At 46.1% G+C, this 16,099-nt stretch overlaps 1 protein-coding gene across 1 annotated transcript in view; it reads left to right on the plus strand.

The window, feature by feature from the left end:
• The window catches only part of slc43a2b (solute carrier family 43 member 2b), a gene marked incomplete at both ends in the record, with an annotated part of 30,328 nt that overhangs the window by 6,757 nt on the left and 7,472 nt on the right, over positions 1–16,099 (plus strand). The window contains 7 exon segments of the mRNA XM_083643010.1: positions 1,046–1,222; positions 1,657–1,712; positions 1,799–1,875; positions 8,426–8,518; positions 8,911–9,044; positions 10,043–10,253; positions 11,230–11,368. Of these exon segments, the coding sequence (XP_083499136.1) occupies positions 1,046–1,222; positions 1,657–1,712; positions 1,799–1,875; positions 8,426–8,518; positions 8,911–9,044; positions 10,043–10,253; positions 11,230–11,368 (887 nt within the window).

Below are 16,099 nucleotides of genomic sequence, written 5' to 3' on the forward strand. Positions count from 1 at the left end.
CTTGGGCTCTCAACCAACAAACTGTCGAATTTCTTGACTAATGTCAGGTGGCGTGACGAGGCTTCAGCTGGTGGGCGGTCATGCTCATGAATACATGAATACCCTATAGGGCAGTGGTCCCCAACCACCAGGGCCGCGGACCGGTAGCGGGCCGCAACGCATTTGGTACCGGGCCGCGGTACCCGGCCCAATTTTTTTTAATATATAAACATAGGCTATAATATTATAGGCTGTGTGTGGTAGTTGAAACATAGTTTCAAGTTGACGTTTATTTATGTTTGTAGTTTAAACAAAAACATAAATACTGTATAGGCTACATACAGTACAACACAAAAGGCTGTTATTTATCCTTTGTCGCCACCTGGTGAGTAAATATATATGTAACTAAAACCATTAAAATTGACAATTGACGACTTTCTTTTCCATGTATCTACCGGTCCTTGGCACCAAAAAGTTTGGGAACCCCTGGTCTAGGGTCCCTCATGTGGGATGGTCATCACATGTATTTAGCAGCCAAGCTTTGTTCAAGCCCACAGATTTTTTGTTTATATTCTAGTCAAGATCTCGAGGTTTCCAAAGATACCGTCATGCTGAATTCCAGGGAAATGGGTATAAAATGATCAACAACATAATCTGGTTTTCAGTTTCATGTAATGTTGCAACCGTAAAAAGTAGCAAACTGGGTTTGAATATTTCACTCAGTAATACGCAGCTATAGCTTCACTGAAGCATTGGAACAAACAGATACAGTACATATGGCAATATGTATATCACATTGTATTTAACATTGTCGTATAGTATGGAAAATGATTTTTTTTCTAACTTACTAATTAAAGGGAAAGTTAAGGGGAAAGTGTGTCAGGGTGCCAGGGTTAAACCTCATCTCTTTTCTTTTTCTTTTCCTCCCTTCCACCCGCTCTTCAGGTAACAGCTCCAGCTACAATCTGTCCCTGCCGCTGGTGACTGGCGATGATGAGTACCCCGACTACTACGAGGTGGACGGCGAGGGTGCTGTGGTGGGCCTGGGAGACGGGGTGGAGGCCAGGCCCCTGGTCCCCCTAGACAGACCCATGAGGATGAACGGCTGGCTGATCTGTAAGGAACAGGACGAGATGCTGAACATGGCCTTCACCGTCGGCTCCTTCCTGCTGTCGGCCATCACCTTGCCGCTGGGGATCGTCATGGACAAATACGGGCCTCGCAATCTACGACTGCTGGGCAGGTAGGCAGAGAAGAGACGGAGGACTGAGATGGAGCAAGAGAACAGAGGGAGGGAGGGAGGGAGGGAGGGAGGGAGGGAGGGAGGGAGGGAGGGAGGGAGGGAGGTTGTAGCTTAAAATCAGTGGCTTTCAACCTTTTTATCCCATGACCCCTTCAAATAAGTGAGGCCTACTCGTCACGACACCTCGGCCCCATCACAATTGCAAAGGATGATTTCCCCTTTTCAAGTTGTTTCATTCCACCAAGGGGGTACAGTATTTCACATGAAAGAAGCAAAACATTTGAGAAAAACCTGAAAAAATACACGTGAAAATAAACCTTTATGCTACATAAAACAATTTGGGATCCCCCAAAATTACCCCGCCTCCCCCCCCCCTTCTCCAGCTCAAATGGCCAAATGATGTGCATGACGTGAATATTTGCCTTTCTTTTCAGTACGTGCTTTGGATTCTCCTGTCTACTCATTGCGTATGGAGCCTACAATCCCAATGGTGAGTAGTGTCCATCTGAAGAGCGCTTGTGTTTTATTTGGCACGCGGTGGTTTGTCTGATGAGCTCATGTTTGCGTCATTTGCAGAACTCTCTGTCCTCATCTTCATCGCCCTGACTTTCAACGGCTTTGGGGGCATGTGCATGACCTTCACCTCCCTCACAGTAAGTGCGCGCGTGGATGCTTGGGTTTGCCTCTTGCTCTAACCTCCTGAGTCCCGACCCCATTAGCTCCATTGGATTTTTGATTTCTCTTTGCTATTTGGGATTACTTTGGAAAACTCAGTACTAATAAAAAAATAAAAATAAATAAAAAGTAAGTAGAACATACCGGTAGTTAAAAATGATGTCCTCACATAAGGTCAGTGGTGCAATCTTTCCGTTAACAGAATAAAGTCACCAACTTGTAATCAAGTATTTCTCTTTATTTGAATGCCTATCATGGCTGTGCACAAATAAAATGTCTGCAGAAAAACATCCTCCAGCTCAGAAAGGTTGCCTGTTATCCGATACAGCCATTTTTCAGCTGCTGTCAGATCAACATGCCCTGCAAACACAAAAAACACGTAAAAATATGTCTGATTTATAGTATTTATGATTTATATTTATAATTTATATTTATTGTTTATATTTATATTGTATACCACACCCAATAACTATTTAGACTCTTGTAAACTATTATAGTGTCTTCCCTTATCTCCTCAAACAATGTTTTCTCATTACATCTTCACCTCAGAAAAGGTAAGATTAACCGACTGTCCTCGCACAAGTGCTTCAATTTAGGAAAGATTAATCCACTGTCCTCATACAAGTGCTTCAACTTTAGCAACACTGTACTTTGTTACTAATGCAAATTGTTTTCAAACCAGCATGTCTTTACAAATTTCAAAGGGTCCTAAGCATAAATCAACAAGTTTCATCCATACAATTTGATTAGGTTTATTACCTTGGCTACGTTTGTCTCGGGAGTGCTGGTAAGAGGATTTGGTTGATTTGCTAGCCATCTTGTATTGACAGGAAGTCGATTTTTCTTCTTCTACGACAAAATTGTAGATTAGGTGTCCCCAAGTGAGGACAAGAGGTCTGAGTTCAGCAGAATTAAGTATTATAGTGTAGAAATGGCCAAATGTGATGTCCTCGCAGGAACCCCGGGGGACTTAGCCTGGGTAAACCCAGCCGCCACGTGACCTGCTCTCAGACCTGCTCTCAGACCTGCTCTCAGTCACTACCTTGTGACTCGTAAGCAGGGTAAGCCTGAGAGCAGGTCACTGGGGGCTGGGTTTACCCAGGCTAAGGGGGACTCAGGAGTTTAAAGCAGCAGTTCCCAACCTTTTCCAAGTCAGGGCCCACTTGAAAATCTCAAACCGATCCCATAAAAAATACCAAGGCCAAATAATGCATTCTCAAGTCCCAGGGGCAGATCTGCCCCTGGGACTTGATTTTGCTCTTATGACATCACTGATGACATCATCAGTGGGACTCTTATGACATCACCGATGATGTCGCAACTGATTTTATGACATCACTGATGACATCACAACCTCTTATGACATCACTGATGATGTGACTGCAGCTAACAAAACAAACCGCGGCTAACCGGGGCGAACGGAGGAACTCTCGTCAGATAGAAATAGTTTTGCGGGGTTTTACAGGGATTTGGACAGTTTTCTTTTTAGATAATGTCAAAAGATTATTTCAGTACACTTCCTCCAACGGAGAGGGAGCGGTACATCGAGAAAATGAACTCAGTTGGCCTGGAGCAGTGTCCCTTTTCATTGCCCAAACAACGCTGGATAAACGATCCCACACAGTGGCCTGAAGTGAAATACTATGACATGAGCTTTTAGGCATGTTTAAATTAATGAAAATAACGCTGGTGTAACGTCAGACAGATGGCATCAGACGCGCTGGCGTTCTCCTATGTCACGTAGTTGCACACAAAGATCATATGGAAGATGAACACTCCAACTTACTTCCTTGACAGCTAAATCCACATTTTCTTCTCGCGAAGGCTCAATGGCTTCCTTGTTTTGCTCGGGAGTACAAAAAAACTTGAATTGGCGATTTTTTACATTTGTTGTCTGCGCAGCCCCACCACACAACAGCCTTTAGCTATGTTTAATTCAAGGAAAATGACGCTGGTGAATGGGAGTGAACGGAGCGATTTCCCCCGTGATGGGCGTGGCCTATTTCATGCAGCGTCTCTATCCGTTCTCTGTCTCACTGTGCATGTTCCATTATTGGTTGTGTGTAATAGTTTGCTGGCTTCCTGTCTGCTCGCCCGCTCCCTCCCCTCTTTTCGGGCATTCTTCACCCTGTCCCTTCTTCTGGTCTGTTTTTTGGGCTGCCAACACTGCACTCTGTGTTCCTGCCAACAACAGGATGAGTCTCAGCTTTAGGGGGATGGAGTGATTGGGCTGAGAGAAAGAGAGGGAAAGTGAAGCGACTGTTCATTATCACTTTTCTGCCCCGCTCAAGCCCATCCCCTCACCAAGAACAATAAGAACAACAGCACCCCCCCACCCCACCCCCGCGCGCACGCACGCACAGGTTTTCTCCCATTTTCTCCCCAATTGTACTTGGCCAATTCCCCTGTTGTCATTGCTGCACCTCTGATCTGGGAAGAGAGTTGTAGACTAGCACGTTTCTTCCAATACATGTGCCTGGCTTACACCTGACAGCGTCAAGGAGTTTCCCCGGCAGCACGTAGTGTGTGGGAGGATCACGCAGTGTGTGGGAGGATCACGCTATTCCCTCCAGCAGTTCCGCCCCCTGAAAAGAAAGAAACGTAGTCATAAAAAGTTCACAATGTCAGTCTCCTTTTCATTTTCCATACAGCAGTGTCCGTCTCAATGGTGTGACATTGCCAACATTTTTTTTTCCAATATTTTATTTTATGGTTTTTCAGAACATGAGAAACAAAAACAAAAACACTCAGACAGGAAAAGGGAAAAGAAAAAGACAAAAAACAAAACAAAAACAAATATACATTTCCAACTTTCCAAAGTGGTGCTACCAGTCACGTAAAATGCCCATGTGCTTTACAAAATATACTGTGCATAGGATCCATTATAAGTGGTCCATAAATAATCGGCCGGGTGAGTCACTTGTCATTTTTAACCTCGTCAAAATAGGCCAGGAACGGGTCCCAGATAACTAAAAACTTCCCCAATGAATTAGTCCTTTGGAACCTGAGTCTCTCCATACGCACAACCGAGACCATGTCCGTCAGCCAGGCGCGGACTGGATAATCGGGCACGTCGGGCAAATGCCCGGTGGCCTGGCCTGGCCTGGCCTGACTGGTGCTGCAGTCAGGCCACTCACTGAACAGCAGGCCAGGCGCCGCCTACTGGTTTACTAGTGGTTTTATTACTTTATTCAGGGTTAAAGTGGGTGCATCTCATTGTAAAATTGGACTCGGCCCAAATTGTGCTTCAAACGGCCCAAATTGTGCTTCAAACGGCCCAAATCTGGCTACAAACCACCCAAATTGGGCTTCAAACGGCCCAAATCTGGCTTCAAATGGCCCAAATTGGGCTTCAAACGGCCCAAATTGGGCTTCAAACGGCCCAAATTTTTCGCCGCCGCCCTTCGGACGTCGGGACGCGCGTCGGCCCGTATCGGCCTGGCCTGCTTGGTATCTAATGCCCAGCCTGAATTAGGATCCCAGTCCGCCCCTGCCGTCAGCCACAGCTGAAAAGGAGGTGGAGAGAAGGACTTCCACTCCTTAAGAATTACCTTCTTGGCAACAGTCATCCCCTGCGTCAAAGACTGCCGCACGGCCACCGGGAGGAGCAAAGAGGACTCTGAGCAGCCAAAGATGACGAGTTCCGCCTCCGGTTGAAGGGCTGACATTGCCAACATTTAACACAATAAATGGTAGTCAATGGTACGGCTAGCCTACCTACATAAACATAAAATGCTTTCATACTGCTCACCTATAGTCCAAGTCTCCACAATCCCTGAGATGCCAAGTTGACTTGAAAATACATCATTTAATTACACCCTGTTTTTAGCTGAAATATCGCCATGTGCAGCTGCAACCTCACTTACACTTCTTCCCCCAACGCCCTGGATACAGTGCAGATTTCAGCTAAAAAATAGGATGTAAATGTCTTTTCAAGTCAACTTGGCATCACAGGGCTTGTGGAGACTTGGATTACATACCATTGCTGTTCATTGTGCTAAGGCAACTATAGCGCTCACTATCTTTCTACTACACGCACAGAGAAGAGAAGGGACTCTATCTTCTTGTCTTACTATTGGGAAGATGTCAAATAGGCCGACATGTTGGCGTGTTCCTTTAAAGTGAATTGCATTGCCGTCGTCAGGCTTCGTCTTGAGTTGAAGAACAGAGGGCCTCTGGGATTCACACAAGTTCACTGCATTGACCCCCTCACCCTATAGCTTCACATTCTTTCCCTGCTCTTCTTCATCCTCCCGGTCACCTCCGCTTCCCATCAGTCCAGCCTGCAGTGACCCACGCAGGAGTCCAGGGCTGCGCCATGGTGATGCTGTTCACTAGAGAGGGGCGCTGCACCACTAAATCTCACATTGTCCTTGTGTCTTCGCTATATACCACCACAGGATGTTAGATCTCTCATCTTCTACGTCGTGTTTGTGACTTCAACCTAAATCTCTGACTTTGGTTTTTATTCTTTGTTTGAGCATCCATTAGCTGTTGCCACCGACACGAATGTCAGTGATGATGCAGTAAAACCAAGAGTTAGGGCTTTGTTTTTGTTTTTTTCTGAGGACGATTCAGCCCATGGGCGTCCCCCCCCGGGCCCTGTACATAAAGCCACGTAAAACCTCCCTCTCTACCTCTCCTTCTTCTCCTTCTTCATTGCAAGTACAACTAGAACTTAGGGCACTTGGACAGCGCACTACAGTACCTCCGCCAAGGCCAGCTATTATTGCTGCAGCTTTTTAAAATCTGTGTAGCAGGTTAATCATTAGACTTTGTGCTGCGCCTTGACTCCTTGATCATGATTGACCTTTGACCTACAGCCACCCGTTTGAGCCAGAGGCATGTTGGGTAAGAATCAGGAGTCAGCAGTTAAGTCACCTTCCCGCTCTGACCTTGTCCAGTAAGAGAGGTCACACCACTTTTCCTCCAGTAGCCTGAAACTCCATTCATGATGAGATGAGATGAGATGCAATATACACTTTGCAATTACTAATAAATATAGAATTTCCTCGATAATCTACTCTAACATTTTTCAGTGTTCTTCTTCATTGAATGCCAATAACCACTGCGAAACTGCAATTCAAGTTGTTTCAATGCGCATACTACCTGTTCTACACGCACGCACGCACTCGCACACATGCACACACACACACACACACACACACACACACACACACACACACACACACACACACACACACACACACACACACAGACAGACACACACACACAGTCTCTCGAAAAATAGAGCAGCTTATGAATATCAGAATCAGAATCACTTTTATTGCCACAGTATGCAAGTTACATACGAGGAATTTTGTCTTATATGGCTGTATGCAGCGTAGCGGTCACATCAATATACAGAGATAAGAAGTAGGAAGATAACTAAAGACAATCACAAAGTTGCAAGTGCAATCAAATCAAATCAAATCGAGTCAATATATACAATATGTACATGAGTGGTGAAGTGTTCTGTGGATGATAAATATGAATTTACGTTGAATTTACATGAGAGTTACAGAGTTAAATAGACCTTAAATAGGCAGTGGATTTACATGAATTTACAGTCGGAGTTAAATAAGAGTTTACATTGAATGTACATGAAATTTACAGGCTAAGTTAAATAGGCATTACATGTGCAGGGAATTTACATGAATTTACAGTCCCAGTTAAACAGGCATTAAATTAGATATGAGTTACAGTTTTATGGGGGGGGGGGGTTCAGTTGAGTTTAGGAGGAGGTAGTGAGTTTGTGTGTGTGTGTGTGTGTGTGTGTGTGTGTGTGTGGGGGGGGGGGGGGGGGGGGGGGGTTTGTTGGTGAGGTCCTTGGCGGAAGGGGTTTCCGGGCCTTGTTGGTGAGGCTGATGGCGGTTGGGAAGAAGCTGGTCTTGTGTACAAATACAAATATATTTGTAATTGGACATTTTTGTTTTCTATGTTTCCTCTCCAAACTCGCCGTTCTTCCTTCTCTTTCCTCAGAGTGGAATATGGCATCTGAAAGAGGGAGAAAATGAGCTCTCACCACTCTATCAGACCCAGCACCACTCTATCAGACCCAGCACCACTCTATCAGACCCAGCACCACTCTATCAGACCGAGCACCACTCTATCAGACCCAGCACCACTCTATCAGACCCAGCACCACTCTCTCCACCTAGCTTGCTCTTGCCTGTCTTTTGTCCCTAAATGTCCTTGTCCTTGTCTGACCCAGTCACCCGCTCTGACTGCCTCAGCTCAGCTGTATAGATTGGATTTCCTCACTTCTATTTGTTTATGTCACAAAATAGACAGCTGCGTGTGTCGTGTTTTCTGCTGCTTGTACTGGTGTCGCGTGTCACTTTGTTGTGTTTTTCTGCAGTATTCCTTCTGTAGAGTAGAGCCAGGCAAAATATGGTGTGTGATATACAGTATACTGTATGTGTGAAATATGTGTGATATTAACTGGTTAACTGCTCTCTCTCTCTCTCTCTCTCTCTCTCTCTTTCTCTCTGCCACTTCCTTCCTCTTTTAACCCTCACTTTCTAGCTGCCAAACATGTTTGGAGACCTCCGCTCCACCTTCATCGCCCTGATGATCGGCTCCTATGCGTCCTCAGCTGTCACCTTCCCCGGTGTCAAGGTAACAAACACAAACTTACCCCCCGATATCTACAATCTGTGAGAAGGCAAACCTATTTTCTGTGGTTTAGGAAGCACGCATCCACACACACCTGCACTGCACACACCTATTCGATTTATATTGATTTGTAATATTAATTTTCTCTAGATGACTTTCTTTCTTTACTGGTTCAGTCATTCCTTCATCCATATGGTGTTTTAGTATTTGATCATCACAGCGATGACCTAATATTGTTAAGCCAATTTGCATTAGCATGTGCAGCTGTGTCACCCTACCTTGCTTTACATGCGTTACCATCCATGACCACCAGGTCTATCGTTGTTGTCTCTGCGTGCTTTTTCCTCTGTATATTTGCCGTTTATTTGTCGTGTTTGTCACACACACACACACAGGTGATCTATGACCTTGGTATTCCCTTCATCACTATCCTGGTCGTGTGGGCAGCCTGCGCTGGCCTGGTCTTCTTCAACTGCTTCTTCAACTGGCCGCTGGAGCCGTTCCCCGGACCAGAGGACATGGACTACACGTCAGTACCACCACCGATATGCACAGTCACACACAGATGACATACGTAATAATCCCACATACACACATGAGCAACCCGAATATGGAAACTATATTTATATTTTATATTTATATTTTATATTTATAAGCGCTGTCGCCTCACAGCTCGAAGGTCCTGGGTTTCGATTCCCACCTGGGACGCTGTGAACGCTGAAGGAATGCGTGCCCGTCCGCATGTCCACGAGTGCCCACCGCCCGCGTGGGGTCATCAAAAAGGGCCTTTCTGTGTGGAGTTTGCATGTTCTCCCCGTGCCTCCCGGGGGTTTCCTTCATATAGGAACCCCCTTCACCAAAAACATGCAATATCCTGGTTGCTGATGTGGTGCCTCCTCTGGTCGTTAAGGGCGCCTGTTCGGAGGGAGGGGAACTCGTTAGAATAGCGTGATCCTCCCACGTGCTATGTCCTACCGGTGAAGCTTCCTCTGTCAGGTGAAAAGAAGCGGCTGGCTAACTGCCCACGTCTCGGAGGAAGCATGGAGCCAGTTTTCGGCTCTCCCCAGATCGGCAGAGGGTGGAGCAGCAACCAGGATAAATAAATTAAAAGTAGCACTAATGGGGGATAAAAATGGGATAAAAAAATCGGGGGGGGGGGGATGCAGAGGAGTGTCGGGTGAAATTCCAGGTCAAAGTTAGCCTAATGAATAATGTAACCAAGTTGCAGAATGTCAGCTAAACCGCACTTTTGACTTAGCTGGATCAGCAGAAAAAATGTTTGGTACACTTGGTTGAGCACAATAAGCCATATTCCACTTTGCTAGTACTGTACACAATGGCTGCTGTAATAGCAGCATGGGGATGTTTATAATGCCACATACAGCTATCTCACTTTCACACTTATGGTATCTTCAAATGAATTCGTCTTTTTCGACCTTCCTCCATGACCTCTACTCCACTCCTCCTCTCATCCTCTCTCCTCTCTTTCCCCGCTGTCCATCCCTCACGCCTTCTTCGCTGTCTCAGCGTGAAGATCAAGTTCAGCTGGCTGGGCTTCGACCACAAGATCACAGGGAAGCAGTTCTACCGTCAGGTGACCACAGTGGGGCGTCGCCTGAGTGTCAGCAGCAGCCTCAAGCAGAGGGAGCTGGCCACCAGGGAGGGCCACAACCTCTGTCTCTCCACCATGGACCTGGAGGTGGAGTGCAAGCCCAAAGCAGAATGTAAGAGTGCAGCGGTGTGAACATGGTCCAAAAACTCACTTCTTTTTTTTTGTGTAACTTCATAGTGAGGATGTGCGCACGCATAGGCGATTATAGAGCTTCCAAACAGGGGTTGCACCACCCAGAAGCCAATATTACTCCGGTAGGGGGGTCCCCCCTGGATAAAGAAATTTTGTAAATTTTAAAATAAAATGCATTCATCTGGGGCACTCTGAGAGCAAAATGAAGAGGCTAGTAGATATGAAGAACTACACACATCACATGAATATCCTCTTCACTATGCTGTGCCTTTACAGTGATGAAAAAATTATTGTCTCCTTATATAGCCTATTCTATCTGCATGATAGTGTTTCCCAACCACTGAACCGTGGCCCACTGGTGGGCCTCAGAGCACCATCTAGTGGGCTCCTAAAGCAGGTGTTTGCAATCAACTACTTGAAATGAATATGTGGCAGTCAAAATCTATTTGTGGTGCTCAAAATCTATTGTGGTGTACCTCCACAAATAGATAACTGTATAGGAGACACTGAATGCTATAGTAGGATATGACAACACATTCTCCAACAACATATCACAATATGCTGAATGACACCTACTGGCACCTTTACCCAAGCTGCAGTCAGGTGATGTTGTTCTGGTCAGCTTCCAGGTATGAATGTGTGTGTGAATGTGAACAGGGCACTCCTGAAAAAGAGCGCATTGCTCTCAGTGAGACTCCCCCTGTATAAATAAAATGTAAAAATGTAAAAAGAAAACAAAAATAATCGCCCATGTGCGCACGCACGCACACACACAAACACACACAAACGCACGCACGCACGCACACTCACACTCACACACATGCACGCACACACACACACACACACACACACACACACACACACACACACACACACACACACACACACACACACACACACACACACACACACACACACACACAATTAACAATCATTTCCCTTCTCTTCTCTTTGCTTATTTGCAGCCCAGTCATTCATGCAAAGTATCAGCAGCCCCCTCTTCATACTCAGTCTTGTGACTATGTCCATCACACAACTACGTCTCATATTCTACTTTGGAGCCATGAACAACATCCTGGAGTCTCTTAGCGGCGGAGACCTCAACACAGGTGTGTGCTGCTGCAACCTCTGCTCAGCTTAACCGTATGGACGCAGAACAGAGGTGCATTGTGATGAAAGCCTTAGATAGCTCAAATCTCACAATTTAATTCAAATGTACATGTTGTTTGTTTGCCTTTTTTTGCTTTTGCTTTTTCTGAAATCAAGTTTGATGTCCTTGTGATTTTGCATAATAGTATAGACTGCTCAATAACACACAGTCATTATGATTCATGACTTAAGACCAACTGGACTGACTTGGTTGTCATTGCATTTTCAGTGGAGAAAATGGAAGTTGGTAAGACTACAGGCCTACCGGTATAAAAGTAGATTCACTTTAGCATTAGATTATTTAAAGCTGATGACAATTAGCATTTAACGTAGCCTCTTATCATAATATAACTCTAATATTATATTAGATGCTCTCGCATTTCTGTCTTTTCTACTGTTATTTCACCTTGCTTCACCTTTGCTGTTGCCCATAGACCTGCCAATGACCCAGTCCCTGTCTGAGCTCATTGAGTCATTCAGCTGTACCAGGTTCCATTAGTTGTATTCATTAACTAACTTTCCCCCAGAAAAGGGCACATTTCATCTGAAGAGTTTCACATGACTAATTTTTCTTTTATCATTACCCCCTGAGCAGAAACCATTCATAATTCAAGCCTTCACCTCCAGAAAATGTGATTTTGTGATTGCAATAATTAATGCAAATTCAACCAATCAATGCAATATCTGCAGGGGCTTGCAATTTTTCAAAATGACCGCAATTTCTCTGCAAAACACGCAAAACCGTTTCCTCAACTTGCAATCTTTGCCAGTTGCTGCAATTTTCCTGCGGAAAACAATCACATACAACTTTGCAAATTGCATTGCAATCTTCGAGAAAAGTTGCCACTAGGTAGTAAATTATGTCATTGCATTAAGATGTTTTCGTTATGACAACTTGACATTAACCAAGACAACACAACCTGTCAATGTCTTTGTTATGACAACTTGACATAACCAAATGTTGCCTTGGTTAATTCAAGTTGACATAATGAAGACATCTCAAACAATGTCAACATTGCATTAACAATCACATAATTTTCCGAGTGACACATACTGTAATAACAAGAGTCATAAACATTTATAAAGCCTCCTTCATGTTCATGACAGGTGTCATGTCACGGTTGTGACAGTGTCTGTCAGTCAGTCGTCATATAGCATATTACCGGGGCAGAAGAAGAAAAATCCCCCTCAACTTGCAATTTTTGCCAGTGCAAAAAAAAGACATAAAACTTACCAAATTTCATTGCAAATTTTGAGAAAAGCCGTTGCAAAATCAAGCATTTTTGATCGCAACAATCAAACAAATAAACAAACAAAACACTCTTCATAATTGACATAATTGAGGCTCCAGTGTAGAATATGATATGCAGCTGTGTGATGGGCATGCTCACAAGACATGCTCAAATTGAACGAGCCCATAGAAGAATACGAGACCCTGAAAGACTCAGGGGCATCGTACTGAAGCTACAGGGGCATCGTACTGAAGCTAATGCAGGTTAAGGATAAGGAACTCATGATGGAAAAGGCAAGAGAACACTTGAAAAACACCTCGGTGTACAGATATGAGGACTTTACCGAATGGCTCAGGAAGAAGAGAGCTGAGGCAAGCCAGAGCAAACGGTAATTATACCATAATTAAGCAATATCACATGAGAGGGAGTGCTGTTGTACTCTAATATCGCCGTCACGCTGATGATTCGGCAACACTGGTCTCACAGAATATTGTAAAATAGCAACGTTGCTATGTTACAATTTCGTCTTCAAAATTGTAAAATGCTAACGTTCTGAGATTTTAGGGTTAGGGTTAGGGTAGGGGGAGGGGTTACAAATGGAAAATCTCTGTAAAACCACGCCCAAACCACGCCCACCACTGTAGAAACGTACGTTACCATTTTACGATTTCAGAGCCCGAAATTGTAACATAGCAACTTTGGTCCAAAAACGTTGGTCCAAAAACGAGAGCGGTATATATATATATATATATATATATATATATATATATATATATATATATATATATATATATATATATATATGTATATATATATATATGTATATATATAGCAGCGTAAACAGCATCCCCTGGCGTGCAACATGGTCCAACCCCGGCACCGCTCCACCTCCTGCAAAACAGGGCAGTTGGTCATGACGGGACGCCGGGAAGATGAACACCGCTGTGATAAAGAACTAAAGGCCCCTGCCCCTCTCACAACGAGTGGAGGTTAAACTCCGCTCTAGTGCCAGGCTTATGGAGCAGATTCGGGCAGGCAGAGGTGGACCTTCTTTGCCGACAAAGAGAACGCACATTGCCCATGATGGTTCTCACTGAACCCCCGAGACGACCCCCCACTAGCATTCTCTCACCAGCCCTGTCCCAAAACCCTCCTCTATGCCTTCCCTCCTGTTCCTCTGATCCCACGCCTCCTGTCTCCAGTACAGGAGGAGAGTCTGTCAGTGATCTTAGTGGCACAGCAACGCACGAGCGCGTCATGGTTCCCGACGCTGATCCAGCTGCAGCTGTCATCCGGGAGGCCATGGCTAGGACACGTGAGGACACGCTGTCACAGCTTAGACAGCGCAATCCTCCAACCCCCGCTAACGGCCCGGCCACATCTACGCGTCGTTTGACGCGGGCTGACGCTGCTGCCCATCCACTTTGTATTGGAACATGCTGCTCGATGCCTCGCGAAGCATGCTGGGAGACCAAGCGAGCGTAGCAGGCTTGTGAAGCGACAGTGGGCAACAGAGGGGGCGGGGTGGAATTTGACAAAGTACAAAGCTAGCCAATTGAGCTCATCCTAGGACCTATCCTACCCTTCCTGTCCTCTTCCACTTCCTCTCTTCCACCAATTTTCAAAGAAGCAAAGTAAATCTAGCAGCAGCTAGCTTGGGAGCTAGCTGCTGCTTCCGGATTTCCACGCCCACCAAGCGTCAAGCGTCCATACAGCCAAGCGTCAGCCCGCGTCAAATGACGCGTAGATGTGGCTGCACCGTAACGGCCCGGCCACATCTACGCGTCGTTTGACGTGGGCTGATGCTGCTGCCCATCCACTTTGTATTGGAACATGCTGCTCGACGCCTCGCAAAGCATGCTGGGAGACCAAGCGACGCGAGCAGCATGTTCCAATACAAAGTGGATGGGCAGCAGCGTCAGCCCGCGTCAAACGACGCGTAGATGTGGCCGGGCCATAATACTATATGCTTGTGGGGCTGGCCGCTGAACGGGAACGTTCGGGGAGCCTAGGCTTTATCTCCAAGCGTAGTGCGCACGATTCAGAACACCAGAGCGCCCTCCACCACATCGTGTGTTAACGCAGCCAAACATTGGTTTAGAGAAAAGAGCTGGAGCCCCACTTCGTGCTCTCTCTCCATCATCCTCTCCTTTCTGCAGAGCCTGGCGGATAAGAACCTGGCCATGGAAACCATAAAAGGTTACGCAGCAGCAATCTCATCGTGCCGTGAATGCTCTATAGGATGGCCAAATCACGGCCCGCGGGCCAACTGCGGCCCTTTGCCCGGTTTTAAGTGGCCCGCCGTGAATTCTAAAAACAGAATGGAATATGGCCCGCCGCCCATGTAGCCTACATTCTACCGTTTCAACAACATCGCTGCAGTTTCAACAGTAGATGTCACTGCAGCTTTAAACACCTAGCCTACAGAGGGGAGGGGTGGGGAGGGACGAGGGAGGGGGGACAATATTAGGCTCGTTTGAGATGACTGCCGCCTCGCCTGGAAAGCAGACGAGAGCAGGCGAGCACAGTCAGGCGAGGCGTCAACAAGTCGAACACCCCCGCAGCACACTCGCTGCTGCTTTTCTTCTTCTACAGTTTGGTTTAACAGCGGTTTGTAAACAAATTAAAACATGCATTAGCGCCACCCACACTCACTGCTCAAATAACACAGATCTTCAGATTCCTTATTTTAATTTTAATGTAGGCATTCCAGGTGGTATTTATGTAAAATATGGAGTGACAGCTTGGAATAGATATAAAATTGAAGTTTCTACACTTCACTGTGGGTTTGTGATGCACCTGTGTTGAACCAATGGGCGCTCAGCTTGATGCGTTTCTCGTCATCCTCTGTCAGCCGCAGTCGGGCGCAGTTGGTGACGGCCCGGCCACATCTACGCGTCGTTTGACGCGGGCTGACGCTGCTGCCCATCCACTTTGTATTGGAACATGCTGCTCGACGCCTCGCAAAGCATGCTGGGAGACCAAGCGACGCGAGCAGCATGTTCCAATACAAAGTGGATGGGCAGCAGCATCAGCCCGCGTCAAACGACGCGTAGATGTGGCCGGGCCGTGAGGAGCAACTGCGGCGCCTCGCTCCAAATCTGCGCCCGCCTCGCTCTCGCGAGAGTCACGTGACTCACGCAGTCGGGCAGGACGGAGCAAGTCGGACACCTTTCTAACCATCATGCAACGGGGCAAGCAAGGCGCTGGTCGAATCTGCGCAGAATTTGCTCATCTCAAACGAGCCAAAGCAGCAAGTTCACGTTGGCGTCTTCACGTTGCGTAAACATGGCTGAACCAAAAGTAAAAAGAAGGAAGATGGCAAACGAGTGCAGACAATTTCAGACACGGTGGGAAAATGAATACTTTTTCACTGAAGTCAAGGGGAAATGTGTTTGTTTGATTTGCAAGGAATCTGTTGCGGTGATGAAGGATTATAATGTGCGAAGACACCATGAA

This window comes from Poromitra crassiceps, assembly GCF_964638095.1.
Source record: "Poromitra crassiceps genome assembly, chromosome: 1".
Taxonomy (NCBI): Eukaryota; Metazoa; Chordata; class Actinopteri; order Beryciformes; family Melamphaidae; genus Poromitra; species Poromitra crassiceps.